The sequence below is a fragment of the Apaloderma vittatum genome, unplaced genomic scaffold (assembly GCF_000703405.1).
Source record: "Apaloderma vittatum isolate BGI_N311 unplaced genomic scaffold, ASM70340v1 scaffold10043, whole genome shotgun sequence".
Lineage (NCBI taxonomy): Eukaryota > Metazoa > Chordata > Aves > Trogoniformes > Trogonidae > Apaloderma > Apaloderma vittatum.
This window is the reverse complement of record NW_009707500.1, coordinates 6,836-23,542: the sequence shown is the minus strand read 5'-3', so window position 1 is coordinate 23,542 and position 16,707 is coordinate 6,836. Positions and strand designations below refer to the sequence as shown.

At 36.8% G+C, this 16,707-nt stretch overlaps 1 protein-coding gene across 1 annotated transcript in view; it reads right to left on the bottom strand.

The window, feature by feature from the left end:
- The window catches only part of RPRD1A (regulation of nuclear pre-mRNA domain containing 1A), a gene marked incomplete at its 5' end in the record, with an annotated part of 29,730 nt that extends 17,012 nt beyond the window's left edge, over nucleotides 1-12,718 (bottom strand). Inside the window, 5 exons of the mRNA XM_009866224.1 lie at nucleotides 10,286-10,461; nucleotides 10,548-10,674; nucleotides 11,616-11,710; nucleotides 11,792-11,898; nucleotides 12,589-12,718. Coding sequence (XP_009864526.1) covers nucleotides 10,286-10,461; nucleotides 10,548-10,674; nucleotides 11,616-11,710; nucleotides 11,792-11,898; nucleotides 12,589-12,718 — 635 coding nt within the window. The remainder of the gene's footprint in view (nucleotides 1-10,285; nucleotides 10,462-10,547; nucleotides 10,675-11,615; nucleotides 11,711-11,791; nucleotides 11,899-12,588) is intronic.
- Between the last annotated feature and the right edge of the window lie 3,989 nt (nucleotides 12,719-16,707).

Here is a 16,707-nt window from a genome sequence, read left to right as displayed (position 1 = left end):
TTTTAAAAATAGAGTGTGTGGGGGGGGGGGGGGAAGTGTGCATGTGTGTCTATAAACGTATACATGATAATCAATCTCAGCTTTCAGTTCCAATCAATGCAAGACCAATTCTACCAGGTAGCTGTAGCACTGTGTGAAAGCCCTGCAGTTCTCTTCCTCCCATCCCCTTCTCAGCATTTTGATTCAGAGTACAGGCATTGCATGTGCATTTCAGAATGGAGGTGAGCTTTCAAAACTGGCTTCTCCAGGGAAAAAAACCCACTACTGTTACTCTTGGAGATTAATTTTTTCAGAATTGGGTCAACTACACTACAGTTGCTACTAGCTGAAAGGAAACATTATTCAAAATTCTGTATTTCGCCTGCATGCTTTAACAGAAAGATTGTCAGTTTTTAACTGCAATTTTCAGCAAGAGTCCAGCTAAAATAAGCATTATCTTCTCTAACAGTTTTCGTCTTTTCCTATGTGGGGCTCTTGGCCTACTGCTGCATGGAGTGGCCTACTTCTCCTTGAGCTCTGTTTAAGAACTAGGGGGAGCCAGTTTTATTAAACATTTGGATTTGGGTTTTGAAAGTAAAATTTCCCAGGTTTGCTACAGTGACTTAGACATTGGTGTGTGATGATCTACAAAATTCAGTTTCAATTTGAGTCCTACTGAACAGTTATTCTACCCTCTACATTTAGCCTTAGCTGAAAAGATATGGAACTTCCATGATCTGCTACCTAAGCAATTATCAGAGGTTACTTAAAAAATAGCAGTGGAGAGCCACCAGTCCAACAAAAAGACCATGTTACCATGATTTGTTAACACTACCTCTTGGGTAACACTTGCCTGCTTACTTGTACCTTTATTAGGAACTGTGGATGGAGAATTTAAAATTAACAAAAAAGTTAAAGGTGTCCTTCAGATCATCAGTAGCTATGTGAAAAGAGCATACTGACCAGAAAAGATGCCTGAAACGGTCACAATAAACTCTGTGACTAGTTTAGTAGCACCTCTACATAAGACCATAATGAAATTAAACCAAGGAAACAAAAGAGTTCTAGTGCCTGACTAAAGAATTTCAACAATAAATTTACTAATTCTGATTCATAGGAACTCAATTTTGACAAAAAAATTATTAAAACTAAAAATTATCCTTATCTCAGTCATGCAAGATTCATATGAATTCAATGTTGTTCTTATTTTTGGTGGTATTTTACCCATAACTGATGGATTCATTAATAGATGAATTTCAATTCAAGCTCTGGGTTTCAAAAAAATCAAACAAACACAGAAAGTACACTGTCCTTACATATCAAAAAAGTTGATTTATTCTAAAAAAAATAGTATTTCACTAATACATTTTTTTCACCCGCAAACAGGCTTTTGTGATAAAGGTATCACCCATACCTACTGATTAGTTTGCACCAGTTAACACTTCTCATAAGAACTTTGCTGTCCCCTATGCTGACCTTGAAATACAACTAATAAAACGTAATTTGTTATTACATTAGTGGGCTCTGAAAACAATTGCTGTCTGGGACTATTACAGAAGCTGATGAATTATCTTCCTATGTATATGTGATGACACAAGTAAATAAGAGCACTTTGCCTAAGATTTGCAGTAACTACACTGGATACAAATTTTCTTTAAATGCTGTCTAACGAGCAGGCAGTTGTTGTCCATTTATAGACTGTGTCCCTACTGTGCACATTCAAATTCAAGAAGGTATAAGCCCTGTCCACGTATGCACAAGTGCTACCACATTCTGCATCAGATTTTATGCAAATCACTTTTTCTGCCTAATACTACACTGGTTTTAAGTGGAAACATCAGAAGTTTGCAACTGAGATGGAATGAAGCCTGCCATGTGTTGTTTCATCAAGACTGAGAAAAAGGTGAGCTTATGTTCTAGCAATTTCTCTTCTTTCTTCTGTCAGAGACTTCTAGAAGCACTTCTTACCAGCCCTTCCAACCAAGACTAAACATTATCAGAAATGCTGCAAAAAAACCTAACTACAGCGTAGGTCATATATAGAGTAATCTGAGTGTGGTGCTTCCTTTTCACTTCATACAGAAGCTTGTTAGACAAAATATAATAAAGTTTCTAGATGTTAATGGTGGTAGAAAATTTTTCCAAGTGTAACTTTTTTAGTATTAGCCTGATGACACAGGCTTTAATCAGGACACAACTGAAAGAGAACACTAAGGAGCACAGCATCTCAGGTGAACTTAATTACCTTCAAATATACATGGGCTTATTTTCCTGAACGAAACTACTAGAAGACATTAGCTACAGCAACAGATCCCTATTCAGCTTGTTTATATAAGTAATCTCTAATTGTGGAGCAGAGCTTTCTTAGAGCTTCACTTTCCTTTTTCCTTTCCATTGACAATGTTGGGGTTTCTTTTGAAGCTAGATTACGAATTTTTCCTTTCTAACTCCCATGATGAGTGAGAAAGCCCATTACATAGTCTGTGTAGTTACTACCTGTCATTCCACTGTAGTCTTATATTTCTATTCAGTTTACAGTTGCTTCAACAAACAACTCCAAAAGCAAGCTTCTAGTTGCAGGAGGGATACAAGCAGGGTTTACAGTTCTGCTGAATTTGTGTTCATACTACAGATTAATAACTCCCATGATGAGTGAGAAAGCCCATTACATAGTCTGTGTAGTTACTACCTGTCATTCCACTGTAGTCTTATATTTCTATTCAGTTTACAGTTGCTTCAACAAACAACTCCAAAAGCAAGCTTCTAGTTGCAGGAGGGATACAATTCTGCTGAATTTGTGTTCATACAACAGATTAAAAAAAATGTTCTTAAAATCTAACATCTAGTTTATGTCTAAACATCAGAATTTTAAGAAGTACAGACAGGAAATCAAGGCTTGTATAAAAAGGTATAGTTTTAGCTTGAAAAGCTACATTGCTGCTACTGACATAAACAGGCACTACAGTTTCAATATTTCTTATAGCCAGTTCTTATATACAATTATGTCCATTTATTTTTCTTTTCTTCCATCTAACATCTGATCAAAGGGAGGATCTGCTGCAGAAAGCACCAAAAGTAGTCCCTTGCCAATCTACAGCTGTCCTCCAAAAACTTACGCAGCTCTAGATAGAGCACCGATTACTCCATTTTCAATTTCCCATAATCTCAGATGTTTGCACAGAAACTGAATCCATTACATACCTGCAAACCTTGCTCTTCATTTTGGTTAACAGTGTCAAGTTTTTGGCTTCCAACAGCCATTAACATCCTGTCTAAGTCTCACAAACAACAGCAAGTCCTACCTAGATAAGACCTGTATCTTTATATTTTTATATTCAAAATTCAAAGGAAGAGAGTGAAGGTTAAAAAACTCACCCTTAACAAATAATAAGGGTGAAGCTAGCAAGAAGTTTTCTAAGTTGTAACATTATTACTACCCAGTTTCAGAAACAGAGCATCTTCAATGGGAAAAGCAATGTTTTAAAACATGAACTGAAGCAAAAGGTTATGCTTATTTTACAAGGATGAGCAAAGTACAACCTACAACCTGCCCAGTCCTGCAGAAAATCCAGGATTTATACTGAAATATCAGGTAATTCAATCTGGAATGCAGAAGTCTTCAAGGGTTTCTGTTGCTCCGAATAACAACATACAACTGAAGTTGTATGTACGTATACTAATCTTTGAGGTACAAATTAAGAAACTATGTACCATCATATCTGAGGCTGCAGTTAAGCCACAATACAAAAAAAGGAATATTTATTGCTTAGGTACAGAAACGGGGAAACAAACATTATTTTCATAAAATAGGTACAGCATAGAGTAAAAAAAAAAAAAAAATGCACTGACCCTTTTGTTTTGTTGTATTTGACATAAGGGTTGCTGTTCTCCACCATAGCTCAGCAAATCACGTGTACAAAACTTAACCTTTACACCTGTAACTCCTGCCACTGAACAAAAATGCTGAAGGTAACAAAAGATCCACTTTAAAAAAATACGTTAGCAACCTGTGAGAAGGCTTAACAAGTTTACTACTACAGCAGGTAAGAGATGCAACCTGTGTCTCATTTTGAATACCTCCTCACATTCTTTAAATTCTAATCTAATAAATTTTAAGGAGAGATAAGTAATGCAGTCATTGCTTAATTCTTCCTGTTCATCTTCAGGTAGATAATTCAAAATACTAAGTTTACTGAAGCTCAGGGGTTTTTTGTTGTTTGTTCTTTCGTTTTGGTGGTTGCTGTTTATTTGTTTGAGTTTCTTTAAGAAACACAAAACCCCCCGGTGATTATTTCACTAAAGGACTTCTGTACAACTCAAGATGAGTAACGCATTTAAACTGCACAAAGCATCTCAAATGGTCATTCAAAGTCAACCTATGAGCAAGGGCTTTGAACTGATCTACAAAAATCTCTCAAGTATAGGGGCCTCTTCTTGACTCGTATTCCATTTCATACAGAGTAGGACGGGAAGAACTAGAATAAAGAGAACCCATCCATTAGAGTTTCTTACCCTACATTGCCCTCCTCATGGTTTAGAGCTACATACACTTCCCTGAAAATCAGTGAAAGTTACTTGGAATTCAGCCACAAAAGAGAAAGTAATTCAGGCAAAAAAATTTCCTCCCTTTTATATTATAAAGGGATCGACAGTCATGCTCCCCTCAGGCCAAGAACATTTGGATTGATTCAAATACCTCTTTCAGAAGTCACATACTCCCTTCAACTGGAAGCACTGTCAATCCAGCTTCAATTTCTGAAGCTGTGATCCTGAACAGAAATGAACGTGATAGTTCATAATATCAAGATCACACAACATGGTCTAGTACCATCACTTACAGGCATTCTTGTGCTGCCAAGCATATATCAGTAGGCATTAATACTGGTTTTGAGTACATGCGAACTTTACTGCCCACTTCCTGGTACTTTGCAGCTACCAGTTCTGTAACCATTGCACTACCAGCAGAGCTCAGTTCTAACTCAAGATGAACTTTGGTTACTGCGGTGCTGCCACAGTTAGGGAGTTGTAAATCACTTGCAATGCTGCAAACTCCACTCTGTAACAGAAAGCAGTGTAGGATTCATACTACAAATCAGCCTTCCTGAACTTCAACTATAGCTCAAAATACTTTAGCTGCTCAGCTGCAAGACTATGAAGAAATGAACCACAGCTATTTAAGTGGACATAAAGCATGATTTAATATATTACCTTAAGCTCCCCTGCCACTGAAGGAAACTGGCATACAAAGGTACGTGGCAAATATAAGGGCTCTGAAGAGTAACAAAGAGCATGGAAAACACTATACCTTCTGACAAGACAAAGGCCATGGTGGAAGGAAACAGGAGACAATACTTTCAATCCAGCCTTGCACTGAGGAAAACCAACCCTAAACACAAGAGGCCTGCCTGTTATTCCACCATGATCCCTAAATTCTCTGCTTAACAATTTTGTCTGCATTTGACACCATTAAGCTGCAACTGAACAGAAAGAGAGAAGAGGAGGAAAAAAATAAAAAAGAATAAAAGAAAAAACTATTTGACTCCAGAGTTACAGACTAGGATGACTAACTGCTTGATGTTTATCCATAAAATCCTACGACAAAATTAAACCCTTTAGGAAAATAAGTCAAGTTATATTGAGCTATATAGCTCAGTTGTGAAGTAAAAGTGAATTGAACATAAAATATTCTCTCAACATGCTCAGAAATCACAATTATAACAGATGTGTGAGCGTATGGATATGAATATTGTTCATACAGCCACAGAAAATAAGGAATGCAAGATGGCAACATGAGCAGCAGAAGCGTCTTCATTAAATGCAAGCTGATAAAACACAGCAGCCCTCCCAGAGTTGCATTTCCTTCTTCAAAATTTGGATTTAGCGATAAGACGTTCCCCAATTTAAAGTGGCAATTTCAGAGAAACATTATGCAAGAAAGCAGGTCATCCAGTAAATACTAAGTATAGCAATGTTACATTTATCTTCAACATCAAAATGAATGTGAGAAGAGGCTGTCTTGTTTTTCTAGAAAAAGGTCATGTGATCCTCTACCTACACTTCTTAAGAAGTTATGTAACATTTCAAACTATCCAAGCCTTTATTTGAAATTTAGTAAGAGTCTATTTAGTCTGTAACCAATGAGAGCGTGGAAGAGGCAAAAGCAAAGCAATATGAAAAAATATTAAACCAAGAACTCCTCTTGTTCATGTCATCCCTGTATTTTTAAGGGCATGTTAATTCTAGAATGTCTACAGACCAGTCTTTATCAAAAGGAGATGAGTGCACCTGGATGTTAATGTATGTATACCTAACTGTTTGTTCCTGCAAAACATAAGAAGTTCTTATCAGCCTTCAGTGAGATCAACAGACCAAGCAACTTTTCTGTCCAAAAACCAGGGGATGGGCAGGGAGGTAAGAGGGGACAAAACAAGGAAGCAGAGAGTAAAGAGTCAAAATAGTAGAAAACAGGAAGTTAAATTAATCCTCAAAGTTCTGAGGAAAAAAAAAAAATCTTTCTGCAAAAAATTCGTTTCTGTAACAGACAGAATCACGTCTACCTATAAATCCTACACAAGCTTGCAGATACAGTTACAGTACACCAAATCTTAAATATATGTAGTGCTTTAAAACTTAGCAAAGTGAAGCAAAAATACTCTTAGGATGATCCTAAATTTGAGGGTGGTTCAAAAGGGGCATAAGAGCAATTACAAAACACACCTTCTCTACTATCTACATAAAATGTTAAATAGATGTATATTAAAGTTCTTTATTGTGCTTGTGAAGGACAAGTTCTACATCCACCACTTCTCATTTCTGGTGTTCATGTAAACCCAACAGCTAGAGTGTACGTCAAAAAAGCAGAAGTCTGAAAAAGTCTTGTTTTCACACCTCTTTCCTTTTGGTAATGGCAGCTTGAATGCAAGTGACACCCAAACTTCTGCATTTGCAATTTCAAATGATTTAAGACAAAGTATTTGTGAGTTTTTTGAAAACCATGTGAAAGTTTTAATCTTCAAGAAAAAGGAATGACACTGGATAAATGCTTATCCATCTCAGGCATAAACTCAGTGTTTGTGAGAACACAGATGAAATAGCAGAGGTTTGGTATGAGTAGTTACAGAATTCTTCCTCTTCCGTTTTCAAAAACAACAGACAATACAAGATTTTGATTCTTAAATTTATTTTTAGCAGGATGTGTGTACTAACGGATGTTGACATCATTAGAAGATAGGTCCATGTCCACCACCTGCAACAGAAGCTAGACAGATGTTAAAGAAAACAACATAAGAGTTAAAGATGATACTACTTACCCAGAGCAGACTTATGAAAGTCACCTACTAAGCAGTACAGTTACCTTTTGATGCAGACATGATAGCTCATATTACTTATCTGTTGTCAAAATTTCCTGTCAAGACTTAAGGCATACATTACCTCAACTTTGCTAGGAATCATGCACTTCTGTTTAGAAATAACTGTCAGAGAAACTCTTATTCTTAAAAAAAACTACTCGTGGGAAGATTGGTTACAAAGTTACTTACCTGTAACTTCAGAAGATAAAAAAAAAATCTGCACATTTAGGTCTAAAGCTCCCATCCAAAATGTAAAGTTAGCAAGAATTCTCTGGGAATTCAATTCTAATACTGTTAAACCAGGTCAACAGCAGGTAACATTTCTAGATTCCACTACAAATTCAACCACTTGTTTCTTACCATACCTGGGTGTTTGACCAGGAACATTGGATCTCAACACTATACTCACTGACTGGTGACATTTCAGAAAGAAATGAAGATTTCATTTGTTACAACTCAGAAACCATGCTGTACTCAAATGTCAACAGCCAGAAGTCTAACAAAGGAATTTTGTCTAGAATAAATTAATTTCACCAGAAATAGAACCTAGGGACAGACAGCCAAGGAAACACCATCTCAAAATAATTAGGTGACAGGCCCCTTCCTAGTGCTATTTTGAATGAGAAGCCAAGGCAGCTCAATTCAAGGTGTGGTATTGCCTAAGACCGTAAAAACAGTCACTGCTTCAGAAAACAAATGCCTCTGGATAGAGGTATTTGTTATTTACATCAGAAGACAGTCATTTCTTAAAAATAAATATTAAAAAAAAAGATCAACTATGTCAGCTGGCCTGATATACTTACATTTCAAAACTTCAAGATGTTTATCAGCCTCACTTCCTGAACCAAAAGACCCTACCAGTAATGAGCAATTTCACTTCATTCATCTTAACGCTAGTCTAGAAACTTGATTTTCAGGTTTTGTTCTTTACAATCTCCTGGCTCCCAGCTTTTTATTAGTACCCTGGGTTTACAGCACCCTGGCTCATAGTTCTTTATTAGCAACCTGCATTTATACCACACTGCCTAAAAACATTCTTGTAATACACGTTAACACCCTAGGACTTCATCTGCTTAATACAGACTGCTGCAGATGAAGACTAGTGAAGACTGTCTCCTGCTTTCTACAGAAAGACCTCCGAAACCAGCCCAAAACTGGAAATGTGCTGTATTAGAATGCAATTCCTTAACAGCTTAAGTAATAAATTCAAGAAACCCAGTCTTAAGGAACATGACAACATGGAAATAAGCAGTTGCCCTCTCTTAGTTATGAACTCTTTGACCTAGTAGTACCGGGAAATTAAACTGTTCTACACTTGTTGAGAACAACTAATGAGGGCAGAATCTGCTCACAGCTGCAGTCCATTTGTAACTTCTGATTCACTGAGCTCTTGTTTTTACAAAAGTATAAATCTGTCTCAAGTACTAAGTTGTGTCTTGAGTGACTCACTATCCCAGCAGTATTCTATACCTAAACAGGATCTAATTGCTGGTAATGATCTACAAAAAGAACCGAGTGTTTCAAGGCAATCAGTCCTACCCTTGTACTGTGAGAACCTGTCCTTTAAGCACATTACACTCACACACAGAGAGAAGGTATGGCAGGTGATAAAAGCTTAAGGCCTCCTGTTCTTTCATCTTCCAGATGCCACTCGTCAGTTGGATCAGCTGCTACTGCAATCAGCACTACCATGCACACCAGCTATCTTACATGAAGTTGGTGGATATTCTTCTCACAGGACAAACACAGTGAAGTTGATAGGAAGAACCTTCATCAATTGCTTTTCTGTGAGGCATAGAGCAAAGGAAGTAAGTCAGGAAATAAGAGTTGTCTAGGAATGACACAACTGATCTGGACGATCACTTCAGATACAGCATTTTATCCTGAACAAAGGCACCACAAATTCTGAGTTCAACTTATGAAGTTATAAAACTGTAATGAAGTAAGAGTGAGGGAAATGTTCTTGATGAGCCTATATAACGAAACCTGAAAAGCAATTACTTTCTGCACCATGCATGCTTATGCTGCAGTTACAGGAAATCACAACTGTTTAGCTATCTCTCCTTGCAAAAGGCTGCAGCTTCACTTCCATTACTGTAATAACCAACCTAGTGCTGGAATCCATGTCTCAAAGTTGAGACAAGGCATTTGGAAAGCAAGGGGTGTGAAATTATGGACCTATTTAGAATATTTGGGACGATTAACAGGAGGTTTGACAGTATTATGCATCAAGAAGGGAAAATAGATGACTGGTAATAGTGAAGGACTGCATAACTCAGGGAATCATTTGTGCATAACTCAGGGAATCATTTGTGCATAATGAGCTGTTCAGTCTTCAGCCTTTTATTAATGATTCACACTGTCTTAACGGTGTTAGTGCTACTAACCAGCTGTGTTAGAGGCTGTAGAAGCTAAAACTACATTTTACTGGGTTTAACAGATATTTGAACCAGGTTAAAAAGTTGTACTGAAACCAGTAACTAAATTCTTATATTTTAAGAGGCTTTACACACCTATGACTACCAGAAAGATCATTCTGTTCACTAGAAGGATTATTATTAAACAACGTAACACATCACTAAAGACTTACAACAATGAATGAAAAGAACAACAACAAATTTACTGTATGAAGAATAAAGTTTGTACCGTTCAAGATAAGACTTTATCTGTACTATTAAAACTAGGTTTGTACATATAATGAAGACTAAATAGGCTAAAAAAACCAGAAAGACAAACACTGAAGTGACTACAGTTATAACATTACCTAATGTTGAGCTGGTTTAATAGGTTTAAAACACTAGAACCAAAAGATATCTTCTTAATAATGTGCTGGAAGCAAAGACCTAAGAGTGGCAATGAAATATTTAGCTTTGGAAAGAAAAGTTGTTTAGGCAAACCAAAAACATTTGCAAGAACAATCTGTAGTGAAGAATGGACTAAACCAAAACATTACGCACTTCCAGCTTATGTTCTTTCTCTGCAAGGAATTCTTTTTGACATCGGAGAAAGTCCGACAACATTCGAGTTAGCTGTTTTCTATCATCTATTTCAGCTGCCAACCTGCCATTGTAATCCGCCAGCAACATACATGCATCATCTACCATTTTGGAAAGTTGTTCTCCAGATTCCTTATCTAAAAAGCAAGCAGAGAAAAACATTTCATTATAGACTGTTAAGTTCTCAAAAAACGCTTCAGTTACTGGATTCCCCAACCCTCACCTGTTATTCTGTCTAACAGGGACACATCTTGGACCTCTATAGGCAAAGAAGCTATTCTCTGATGAACTGCTGCATCCCCAGAGGCAGCGTTTTCTAGTTCTTGTAATGCTCTAATGAGATCTGTGGTCTGAAAAAAGCATGCAAGATTGAGAACTAGTTTAAATAAACAGAGCCTATTACAAAACAGTATATCACAATAAGCTTATGGAATCTATTTGATGCTAATTTTAACAGCATTTATGATATCAGTATTATAGTAACATTCTATTCCCTCTTGGACTGAAAACAAAACAAAATCAAGCTAATAATTCTCAGAACAACATTGCAGTGTTCTTAGTTTTAAAGGTCACCTTCCTAAAATAAATTTTTCACTTAAATTCTTGGTATAGGACTACTTACACATCTTTTATTTTTGATAGCAGTGATTATTTTACAGTACCTTTCATTTTACTATATATTTTTGAAACTATTTTTCTTGGAGTTTTGTTTCACTATTGCATCAGACTAGATCAGTTCTCGTCTTTTGGGAGTTGGGCTGATGTTCACAGAAGCCCAGAGGTCTGTTACAAAGAAACATACTAAATTGTGATTATGAAGGCAGTCATTGCTCACCATATCAAAAAACCTTCTGAGATGGGGCACTACCATAACAAAAAATCCGCAAGAATTATAAAAGCCCTAACAAAGCAAGGCAGACAAAATTTTTCCACCCATCATGACTGCAACATTGAGAAATATTTTATTGATAAATTGATAATAGTATTATTCTAACACTTGTGCTATTCAATACTGGAAACCATATGAGAACACAAAACATTGTAGAAACTAATGCTAAAATCCTAATGTGGACAAAGCTGGAGATAACGGTTTAGTGTCAAATTGACTGAAGTTAACAGCAAGCTTGACTTGTAACCTAAAGTACTGTGAAGAAAAATTTCAGACGTAGTCATCCTTGCTCAGAAACTACCTCATTAGAAATAAAAACAGGGACCATTCAAAACCAAGAGTAACTGAAAAATTCTACCACAACACATGTGCAAATACAGAAGATTAGAAGTATGCTTTTACCTGTGGAGGGTCAGTGGGAGAACTCCGAGGTGAACAGTTATTTTCATCAACTTTTATCTGTTCATATGTTCGCTTCCTCACCTTTCTGTCTCCATCTAAATGAAAACAAACAGATGAGTCAATGAAATAATATTTCGAATAGACAATGAATTTTCATACAAACACAAAATACTTACACAAAGCTTGCCTAAGTTGTTCTAATACATCATTTTCATAAACAGACCTTTCTTCCCAGATAGAAAGCACTCGGCCAAGGTGTTTCTTACAACTCTCATCAGACTCACTGTTATAAGGAAAAAAACCAAAAGTCAGTGCTAGGTAAAAGTACAGCAGTGCCGTATGATTATCTTTCACAGAAGGACCTTGGCATACCCTAACAACAACAAAGTATCAGAAGTTCAATCATCTCAGAAAGTGACAAAGTCATGTTTTAAAGAAAAGAAAACAAAGATCAGTTCAAAACATCTTAACAAGCATATTAAAAAGAAGGTCAATGCCCAATTCCCTCATTCTATTTGCTTGCTCAACTCATAAATCTGTACGCCTGTAACTCTATTACACAAACACTGCAAACAGCTGTGCAGCATGTGAAAATAATTCTGTATCAAGACTCTAAAATCATCATGCAATGAGATGAATGGCTGCAGGAGAAAAACCAAATTATGCAACACCAGTAATCAAATATAAACTTGCAGCATATATATGCAGACTGAAAGCAAGTCTTATTTAAAGGCATAGCTAACAGCTTTCTAATGCAAAATGGACTGAATGCGGATGAGTTTACTCTTGTAACTTCATCCAACAGCATTAAGACTATCCAAGATCAAAAGAACACTGAATAAATTAAATTAACAAGACTTCAAGTACAGAAATAGCACACAAGGACTAGCTGAGTCAGATGAACTGAGGACTTCACTAAATACCCCTCAAACACAATATGATGAAGGACACTGCACGTAACAGTTTACTATACCTTGAAACATGCTTAAAAGCCTCCACTATTACCGGAGCAAAGTCTTTTGTAAATTCTGGTCCTTTCCTTTTGCTGTTCTGTATGACATCATTGGCCAAGTACAGGAATGTCAGCTTCCTATTTGGTTTTGCTAACAAAAAGAATGATAAACGAGAATAATTAAAAATCTTAGTTCTTCCAAATAATATTTATCCATATTTATACTAAACACAAAAAAAAAACAATCCCGAATCAAACGTGTGTTTGCTCAGGTTCTTCCTCCTTCATAACAGGACACAAGTTCCCTCTAGCACCATGTCCAAAAATAAACAGAGAAGCATGATATTTCAAAGTCGTCTTCAGCCCCCGACTACTTTCATGTGTTTTCCTTAACCTTATGCAATTTTGCTGTTTGGTAGACTTTGTGGATTTCTTTCAAGTACTTCAGCTTCTCTTTGGCCTACACAAGTTTCTTACACCCATGAAATCCTCTGACAAGATGCATCACAGATACACAATCATTCTTGTGAAAGAACCTCCTCCTTTTGGTTTGCATTTCACTCAGTCTTACATAACCATCCCTCACTCTCATATTTGAGCAAACTGAAGAATCATACCCTAGTCAATCTATCCGTATGACTGTGATACTCTCCTCCCTCATCTCCAAATCATTAAAACACTCACATGGCTGAAGCTGTAACATCATGCAAACATTTTCAAAAATTACTTTCAGGCTGCTGTGCTGGAACTGTTCTGTAAGTGTCTTAAGGATTCTACCCCACTCCCATTTACAGGCAATAGATTACAAGCTTCCAATTTATGAATTGCTTTGAAAATACACTGCAATTGCTAATTGCTAATTAAATGTTCTTAGTCAGGTATTTTCATTCACCATCACACTTCATCTAATATTCATCAGTCTACAGGTTTCTCAGAGCTGCAACTCTTATTTTACACTTCAAACCCTGTGTTAACATCAAAAAAACTGTCAATATCCATTACCACTATGGTCTCAGTATTTGAGTACTTGACTTTAAAAAGAGGGTTCTCTTGAAAGACAAGATTTAAGTTTTTTCTGCTCCCTTGAGCAACACTGTGGTAAAGGCTCTAGGATTTCTTAAAACTCATGCTTAGTTCTCAGCAATTTCCAATCCAACCTTTCAAACATGCAGAACCATCACTCTCACACATAAACAGAAAATTCAATGTTGATAGCTTTTTAAGGAAATGTTTTTGAGAATAAATTTTGCATCAGACTCCTCTGAAGGACTTTTCCTTTTCAGCACTGAATTTTTCCCATCCTCTTAGACAGACATATCCAACAAGTTAAGAGCATTCTGGATTAAGTGTGGGGGGAACTCTGTCTTAAAAGTAAAAATGCACTTAGCCCTTAGAATCAAGGCAAACTGAAAGTGGTAAAAATTAATTAGTTTAGAATCACTGGACACAGGATGGATCTATTAAAAGAATGCTTCAAACAACAAAGTCACCCAGGGAAATTAATCTGTTTGGGTCAAAACCTGGCTGAACTAAAACATAGATTTTATAAACTTATACTACTTAATTTCTATATTAAAAATTGACTGACAACATAGCAACACATCTCCTTCATGTATTTCAGGTACATCACAAACCCAACACGTAGAAAGCTTTAAATTATTCAAAGACAGAATCTTAGAAAACACATCATGTTTCAGGGATGCACCAAAAATTAACTAGCGTCTACCAAAGCTGGCCCTGCCCCATTCTCTGATTTCTTAGATGAGCCCAGTTAGGACTCAAAAATCTAACGAAGCACACTGTTAGCCATACTACACTCTCTGAACTGCATTCAGGATAGGTCCTTGACCATCCATTTCACAGAAAATAAAAGTAATGATTTAATTGTTATTTGTGAGAGACCTCAAACCTCCTTGTTTCCAACACATAATCAAATCAACTGAGCTGGTAAAGAAGACACATATGCAGTGCCATGAAGTCAAGGTGATGTTGATTCTCATAAAGACTAGACTTCATCTATCTACAGTAAACAGATCAATACCGCATGTTTGAAGAAAGCATGCTAAAACCCAGAAAGTAATTTTCAAGCTTATTTCCTCTAGTATTACCTTTTCAGCTTACTACTACAACTCAACATAAACAAAGCTGCACACAACAAACAAAACTCCTCAAGATACCATCAATTTATTTGCTTTGGTTTGAAATTCAACAACTATTCTACCCTTACTTTCAAAGAATATTGTAAAGTAAAATTTTAATCCTCTTGCTGCAAGAATGCTCTGAGCAAAAGTTCAAACCTAAAAACTATGCCTACTCTCATAAAGTGTTCCTTTTCACTTCACAAATTTTCAGGAGTTATAAACTGGCCTAGTACCACTCTTCCTTACACACAAGGCCGAAGTGCAACATAACCTTTAGCAACTGAGTTTGACAACTCCAAGGTGAAAAAAACCAGTGTGCTATCACTACTATGACTGTAAATTAACTACTGACGTCTGAAATACAGAATTAAAATCCAGACCAGACAGATCTGCTTAAAGACTACCTGCTTAAAGCATCTCCCTTCAGCAGCAGCCATACTAACTTTTCAGTCCTGGGCTCGGATACACCTCAGAGGACCAAAATGGATCAAAGGACAGTCAGACTATTTTTAAAAGTGTGCTCACCACATGGCAAGGCTATTAGCAAAAGTCCTTCTACTATCAGAAGAAAAGGAAAGACAAAAGTAAGATCTCAAAGAAGAATCTGAAAGGCACATACTGTCAGACTCTATAGTGTTAGAAACAGCTCACAGTATCTCTGGTACACTAACAGTAGAGTCTGCTAAGAAAGCATCTATGTTCTTTTCAGAAGCTCTGCACAGTGTTCACGTAACTTTTCTGCTTGTTTCAGTTATTTACCAACCAAAGCAGTTCCCCAAAGAGCTGAATTGTGAAATATTTTAACAGGTCAATGGTGCTGGTTGATAATAAGGACCATATCAAGCAGATTGCTCTTAAAGCATCCACAACAAGACAAACCTGTGTGGCCTGCCCTAGGTGATCCTGCTTTGGCAGGGGGGTTGGACTATGGTTCTATGAAACTGAGATTGGCATCTCCTAACAGTCTGTCATAAAAAAAGTGTTTGACATTTAAATGCAAATGAATACACTGCAGATATTACTGGTGTTTCACCTGCAAAGGCATGTATGATGGAGAAACTCAGGATTCTCATTTTCCAGTATTAGTTTCAGCAATCTATATTTAGGAATGCCTGGCCTGGGTATCCCTGGTTCTCTACCAATCCAATCAGATGCTCTGACATTGTGTGCTTGAGTCTATAATATTCGGAGAACTCTAACACTGCTGATCCACCACTTTAGTGCAAAGAACACAAGTATTTTACCTTGGAAGTCAATAAGCATGTTATTTTAACTGAGATTAACTCTGGCAATCAGGGTCAGCATCATCACTCATATTTGTCTTATCCAGGTTTATCTCCTGATATTGGAGACTGAGCTCCCATGAAGATTGTTAGAAACATCCCCAGTAGCTTCATGCTGTTCTACACTTCTTCCCTACAGCTGTGAGATATTTGCTGTCTTACACATACAGAAAGAAACCACAGAGAAAATACACAAGCATAAGGGATTTCACTTACATCCCACTACAAGTGTATGGACTATTGACCCACCTAAAAATGTTATATTTAACTTTGCACAGGCCAGTTCTGAGAAAATTAGCATCAGTAGGTTAAAATCCCACACGTTTTCAGCACTGAACAGTTTCTTTTTCACTGCAGTACTCCAGTATGGATTCAAATAAAGGTTTGGCTCAATTGCTTTTGAATTATATTAATCTACGCACATGCAGCAGCGCATATGAGTTGCCAGCACTAATGCCAAAATCCCTAGGACAATCCCTGTATCACAGCATGCTTCACAATTTTGCAAGAGAAGTTACATGACATCTTTGTAAACACTTGACAAGCTTTCAAGCTTTTTATTACAAGACCAATCTAATCTTTAAGTCAAGCAGCACTGAAAATTGAGTGCAAGATCACAGACCCTTCACAGTGAGAGCTAACCTGAGGTTTTATGCAAGCTGATTAAGTTCAGCATCACTGGTAACACAACTGAAAGTATATCTGTAAAAAGTCAC